Genomic DNA, 7,170 nt, shown 5'->3' with positions numbered 1-7,170 from the left:
ACAAAATTTTATTTTTATTTTTTTAAGAGCAAGAGAGAGAGTGAGTGAGCAGGGGAGAGGGGCAGGGAGAGAGAAAGAATCCCATGTTGGCCCCATGCTCAGCATAATGCCTGCCATGGGGCTCAACCCCACAACCTTGAGATCATCATGACCTGATCTGACATCCAGAGATGGACATCCAACTGACTGAGCCAACCAGGTGCCTCAACATGAAAAAATTTTAAATGAACTATAATTACACTTAGCAGGGACAATTCAAGAGAATGTAAGCCTTAAACAAAAGTTATATATATATGTATTTTTGAATGTATTTATTTTGAAGTAGAGACAGAATGCGACCAGGGGAGGGGCAGAGAGAGGGAGACAGAGAATCCCAAGGATGCTCTGCACCTTAAGCGTGGAGCCCGATGCAAGTAATGAACTCATGAACCAGAGATCATGACCCGAACCAAAATCGAGTCGGATGCCCAATGGACTAAGCCACCCAGGCACTCCAACAGTTTTATGTTTTTAAACTTTATGAGGTAGTTTCAACCTTTATGATCTGCCAAACACAACAAACCACTTTTTAGTCACAAAGTCCCATAACCACAAAGTGATTGTTAGGAAAGATGCTGAATGATCACTTACCATATAGTAACCAGTATGATAGCCACTCATGTACCAAGAGATTAACATACTCCCCAAAGCATCAGCATCATCAAGAGAATCTGGACATATGGGAGGTGGTGGGGGAATTATCTGGAAATGGAGAAAGATATAAAGTCAATAAACAAAAACTGAAGTCTGGACATCCATTTTACATAGAGAATGCTGGATGTTAGCTGTATCTTTCCCTACATTTCATGCCATTACCTACTTAAATTTTTTTTTTTTAAGACATTTTGAGAAAGCCAACCGGTAACAATAGGCCAACAAAATTAAGATAAATAAAATCAAAAGGTAAAAGATCACATAAAATGTTTAGATATTTTGTTTTGATTTTCCAACTATTATTCTGTTCCATTATGAAGCTATAGGTAAAAGACCAAGTATATATACTTTAATGGTTTTCCTTAAAAAACATCCAGGGGCACCTGGGTGGCTCAGTCAGTTTAGTATATGACTTCAGCTCAGGTCATATGATCTCAGGGTTCATGGGTTCAAGCCCCACATCAGGCTCTGTGCTGACAGCTCAGAGCCTGGGAGCCTGCTTCGGATTCTATGTCTCCCTCTCTGCCCCTCCCCTGCTCGTGCTCTGTCTTGCTCTCAAAAATAAGTAAATGTTAAAAAAAAAAAAAAAAATTAAAATACAACACAAAACAAAACATCCAAATAGCATTTCAAGTAAAGGTCTTGAGTAGAAAAACTGAGCGGTTCCCACTGAAACACATGGAATTTGCCACAAGTATCTTGCATCTAGCCTACTGTTGATATCTCAAAGTCAGACCATGTGACTTTAGAAATTGGGACAGACCATGTGACACCAAATTCCAAGCACATCTGGAAGCACATTAATCCTTGTATACAGTGTAATTAAGTCCTTTAAAATAGGAGCTACCTCCCTATAGAATGAGATATAACTTCTAGGAGGAAGGAAGCATGCAACATAGGGCTCAGATATGGGGGTAATAAGAGGACTAAGTCTGGATAACAGAAGGACATTTAAAAAAATAATCCAAGTTGGTTGGCTGGTTTATTTACTTATTTATTAGAGTTTTTATTTATTTATTTTGAGAAACCAGAGGTCGGATGCTTACCTGACTGAGTCACGCAGGTGCCCCCAAAAACCTGAGGTTTAGTTCAAAGGTTTACACATTAGAATCTGGCTGTAGGGATGGTATAAAATGACACTTCCATGTCCTGCTAAATCCCTAACTACGTATGAAAGCAAATTTTAATCTGAATTCTTTTACACTTACTGGTGGTCCAGAAGGAAACGGAGGCAACCAGCATGATAGGAAGTGTGGTGGTGGTGGTGGAGGTGGTGGTGGGCCATTGAACTTTAGACCAGGCTGTAAAGAACATTTCAAAGGAAGATTAATTTATCAATTTAAATATGAGAAGAGGAAAAGGATTCAATGTCTTAAGAACCTAAATAACCACCCAGAATGATACATTATACATATCAAAAGAGATGAAACAGGGGCACCTGGGTGGTTCAGTCGGATAAGGGATAAGCATAAGCTTCCTACTCTTGATTTTTGCTCAGGTCATGATCTCATGGTTCGTAAGATTCAGCCCTGTGTCGGGCTCTGTGCTGAGTGTGGGGCCTGCTTGGGATTTTCTCTCTCCCTCTTTTTCCACCCTTCCCCCGGTTCTCTTTCTCCCTCTCTCAAAAAACAAAGATGAAATAGAATTTCATATACCAAATGGTGAATTTAAACAAGACTCATAAATCTAGATTTTCCTCATTTCCTTTCATATCTAAACATTCAGAAAGTAAAACCAAAGTAAAAAGATTGCCAATTACCTCAGAAATCAGAGACTGTGTATTTAGTAAGATATTTCAATCATAAAAAAGATTGTATCTGCCACAATGTCGTTAATTGCGTAACCTTTTTATGGATGTTCCCTGAGTTACATATACTAACATAAGCATATATTGTAAAAATTAGTAAACCTCTCATTTAACAAGAAAAGTCAGCTCCCTCAGACCAATGAAGTACGATATGTAGATAAATTAAGAGGTCTGATCATTCTAGAAATTGTAATATAATGCAAACCTCTTTAAGAAAGCATTCACAGGGGTGCTTGCGTGGCTTAGTTGGTGAAGGGTCTGACTCTTGGTTTCTACTCAAGTCATGATCTCACAGTTCGTGAAATCAAGTCCTGCATTGGGCTCTGTACTGACAGTGAAGATCCTGCTTGGCATTCTCTCCCAGTCTTTGCCCATAACCGACTCACGCATGCTCTCTTTCTCAAAATAAATAAATAAACATTTTTAAAAATGGTAAAGGTTCACCTGGATGGCTCGGTTAGTTAAGCAACAGACTCTTGATTTCAGCTCAGGACATAACACCACCGTTTTGAGTTCAAGCCCGCCTCAGGTTCCACACTGACCACACAAAGCCTGCTTTGGATTCTTTCTCTCTGTCTCTCTCCCTGCCCCTCCCCTGCACACACTCTCTCTCTCTCTCTCAAAATAAGTAAATAAATAAAAGGTTAAAAAAAAAAAAAAGCACTCACTTTAAAAAAAAAAAAGCACTCACAGAAAATCTTCAGAAAAAGCTTTAATAAGTCAACACTGATTTTTAATTTTATTATTATTATCGCCTGAAAACTATAACCGACAGTGAAGGGGTGCCTAGATGGCTAAGTTGGTGGAGCGTCCAACTTAGGCTCAGTTTGTGAGTTTGACCACCACATCAGGGTCCTTGCTGTAGGATGAATCCTCTGTCCCCCTCTCTCTGCCCCTTCCCCGCTTATGCGCGTGACCGCTCTCTCTCAAAAATAAACAAATGAACAAACATTAAAAAATTTTAACTTCCTTGGTGCACCTGTGTGGGTCAATCAGTCAAGGGTCTGAATTCCGCTCAGGTCATTATCTCACGTTTCATGAGTTTGAGCACCTCATCTGGCTTTGCGCTGACAGCTCAGAGCCTGGAGCCTGCTTCTGCTTCTGTGCCTCCCTCTCTCTGCCCCTCCCCCGCTCATACCCTGTATCTCTCAAAAATAAACTTAATTAAAACAAATTATAAAGAAAGAAATCACTCATCTTCTCTAAAAAAAAAATTTTTTTTAACCCCCAGTGAAGAAATCACTCCTTTATACAAAACAACTGGACAGGGACACACCAACTAGGGTTCCATGATATAACTTAAAATAAAAAAAAAAATTTTTTATAATTTTTTTAATGTTTGTTTTTGACAGAGAGACAGAGAGCAAGCAGGGGAGGGGCAGAGAAAGAGGGAGACACAGAATCCGAAGCTGGCTCTAGGGTCTGAGCTGTCAGCACAGAGCCCGACGTGGCGCTCAAACCCACAAACTGCGAGATCATGACCTGAGCTGAAGTCAAAGGTCCAACCGACTGAGCCACCTAGGTGCCCCAAAATCTTTTCTGTTTAAGTTCATTTGCTACTTACAGCCAAGAGACCCATAAAGGAAAAGAGCATTTACATTTTACTCTACAAAACAATCTAGGGCTTCAGGATTTAATGTATTAGATGCTTCTGTATTAGATGTAAATATTGTGTTTCTGACCAACTGTTATGTATCCTAACCAAATGACATGGAGAACCAGAGCATAACACCCTGGTGACAGTAAAATACCACTATACTTTCTAACGTAAATTCATGAGATTATTAGTCTAATACCCAATCCTCCATAAGAACAGTTGGGAAAGTCTTTCAGTGTAAAGTATTTTGCATTCCTATTTTATTTCCTTTTCAAAGAATTTTCAAGTGTGAATTTATGATAGCTACAGAAAGCTACAAAACTTTCAAGGAAAAGCTAAAACTCATCCAATGGAGGGGTGGACAGTTATAAAATTATTAACTGTTTCCTGGGAAAACTTTTCTGGGCAGAAATGTACCTTTCCCGGTCCCAGTCCTGCTCCTGGCATGGGGGGTGGTGGAGGCAGAAAAGAGTTCCACGAAGTAGCTTTTGACTTGACGTTATTTGATTTATTTCCAGGAGACCTGCAGGAGTTCTCACTTTCATCTGTTGAAATTTGACTTTCATTTTCATTCTGTAAAAAGAAAAAAATATACATACTTTTGTTATAAAGGTATCATGAAAAAAAGTGAATACTTCAGGGGATCAAACAACTTTGATTTTCTCATCTCCTCTCTGCCTCCAAGAATTCTTTTTTCTTTCCTTTTTATTTTTATTTTTGGTATCCTTACCTCCTGAGCATTCTGTTCTACATTATTATCCACTGCAGAGGCTGGGGAAAGTAGATCAGACACATTTTGCTCCTCCCTATTTCCATATCCAGTATAAACCACAACGCAGGTTTCTCTCTTAAAATCAATTGAAGCAATGGTAGCTGGGTAAACGCAGCCGTCTTCTGACCAAATGGCAGAACATTTGTCACCAACTTTCCACTATAAAAGAAACCAAAGATACACACCCACACATATTTCTTTTAAAGAGGATAAATTGTAATCTTGTTTAGGTAGGGTAAGGTAGGTTGTGGAGTGGATAGTCTCTAGGTAACTGATCTGGAAGGCAGAATGATCTTTGGCTTGGGGCCAAAGACACATAAATCTGAATTTCCAGTATCAATATAATTTTGCTGTTATATAATCATGCCACATATTTACCATGTAATATGAATTCTGCCAACTATATAATCAAGACAAGCTTGTTAATCTCTTTAAGTCTCAATTTCCTCATCTGTTAAGGAATTACAATAAACTCTACCTCATCTGTTTGTTGTGAAGAACAGAAAGGAGGGAGTGAATCAGAGTCCTGCACTCTGATTCAGCACATAGCCAGTGCTTATCAAATGTTAGCTCTCTTCCCCCTTGGTAATGATAAAACTAAGGGGACTGACAAGGCACCAAAATATTTAGCTTTCAGGTCTGCTGTTTTAAATAGCAGAAATGATTTTACCTAGAATTTTTGGTTCCTGGGTATTAGTTTTAGGGTTTTTGAAGAAAAAAAAAAAGCACAGCCATTTCCCAGTTTTACAATGCGAATGCAGTTTAAGGCCCCGAGGTGCTCATCCCAAGTGGCCATGGGCTCCTGTACCCCACCTCCCACATAAAGTAAATACAATCTTCAACATATTATTTACATTCCCACCTAACTCACTATACTTTTACTGACATGCATGTTCCTAAACAATAGAAAGTTTAACAGCTATTTTAGAAGTTTTATGATTACGTGTCAGTGGAAAACACTGTACTAATCATGTAAGTTAAATATATTTTACACTGTTATTAAAAACAGTAACAAGAAATTCTTTGAAGTTCAATCTCAATGTTTTAAAATAACCTGCTTCAGGGCTGCTGTGGTATTCTTTTTTTGGCTTTTATTCTTCTTAGCAGGTTTTCTTTTAGGTGTGCCTTTTGGTTTATCTGAAGCTTCAGAAATGTCACCATTCTTTAGAGCATGCTGTGAAAATATGAAGAACAATGGACATGTTACAGGGTCATACTTGAAAAAAAGTGTAACAATATAACCCAGTAACTACCAAGGCCTCAAGGCCCCATCAACTCAGCCTCCACTTCCTCTTTTTATCATCCCACATGCTACAACAACTATGCTGGAAGGCATCATATATCTGGTTATCAGCTCTAGGGACCTTTTTAATCAAGTCCTCACTCTCAACCTTCCTGTAAAGTTAGATTCTAATGATCATTTGTCTTGATAGTCAAGACATTTTGGGTGATCTAACAATGTAGAGCTCCAATGCTTTATTACCTCTCTAATCAAGTCTTAAACTTGGGCATTCCCAAAAAAGAACTGTCCATCCTTCTTTACCTGTTTATGATAATCTATCCCTATTACTTCAATTATAACCTCTATGCAGAGAGACTTCTCTTTTTATTTTTTTATTATTAAACAAAATTTTTTTTAATTATTTATTTATTTTTGAGAGGCGGGACGGGGCAGAGAGAGGGAGGGAGACAAAGAACCCGAAGCAGGCTCCAGGCTCGGAGCTGTCCGCGCAGAGCCTGATGTGGGGCTCCAACTCACGAGGTGTGAGATCATGACCTGAGCAGAAGTTGGACGCTTAACAGACTGAGCTACCCAGGTGCCCCTTATGTAGACAGACTTCTAAATCTACTATCCAACTGACATTTCTTCTTCGTTCAATGCAACATTTCCAATTACCAATTTCATATCTTCACATTTACTTCAAAAAACACAGTTTAAAATTAAACTTTCTTTTCCCCAAATTAGTTACTTTCCTCTACTCACACTACTTCCCTCTGCAATATCATCAATCCCAGCCAACAATGAGCCACACTTTAATCTGCATTTTACAGAACCTGCATTAGTGTGCTTCTACCTTAAGGGTATATTGAAAAGCATTACTGGAGTGCTTGGGTGGCTCAGTCAGCTGGGCCCCTGACTTCAGTTTAGGGCATGATCTCATCACTTGTGGGTTTGAGCCCTGCAATGGGGTCTCCACTGTCAGTGTGGAGCCCGCTTTGGTTCCTGTCTCCCTCTCTCTCTGCCCCACCCCAGCTAGTGCTTTCTGTCTCAAAACCAAGTAAAAACATAAAAAAACAAAA

At 39.1% G+C, this 7,170-nt stretch overlaps 2 protein-coding genes across 3 annotated transcripts in view; one reads left to right on the top strand and one right to left on the bottom strand.

The window, feature by feature from the left end:
- NAIP (NLR family apoptosis inhibitory protein) overlaps positions 1 to 7,170 on the top strand; it is an 87,945-nt gene that overhangs the window by 56,423 nt on the left and 24,352 nt on the right. The window lies entirely within an intron of this gene.
- The window catches only part of SMN2 (survival of motor neuron 2, centromeric), a 41,994-nt gene that overhangs the window by 18,608 nt on the left and 16,216 nt on the right, over positions 1 to 7,170 (bottom strand). For both annotated transcript variants that reach the window (XM_078449188.2, XM_078449189.2), the window contains exons 3-7: positions 5,924 to 6,043; positions 4,828 to 5,028; positions 4,515 to 4,670; positions 1,902 to 1,994; positions 631 to 741 (exon numbers count right to left, since the gene is read on the bottom strand). In XM_078449188.2, the coding sequence (XP_078305314.1) occupies positions 631 to 741; positions 1,902 to 1,994; positions 4,515 to 4,670; positions 4,828 to 5,028; positions 5,924 to 6,043 (681 nt within the window). The remainder of the gene's footprint in view (positions 1 to 630; positions 742 to 1,901; positions 1,995 to 4,514; positions 4,671 to 4,827; positions 5,029 to 5,923; positions 6,044 to 7,170) is intronic.

Source organism: Panthera onca, chromosome A1 (assembly GCF_046562875.1).
Source record: "Panthera onca isolate mPanOnc1 chromosome A1, mPanOnc1 haplotype 2, whole genome shotgun sequence".
Classification (NCBI taxonomy): domain Eukaryota; kingdom Metazoa; phylum Chordata; class Mammalia; order Carnivora; family Felidae; genus Panthera; species Panthera onca.
Note: the sequence above shows the minus strand (reverse complement) of the source record. Positions and strands in the feature narration are given on the sequence as shown.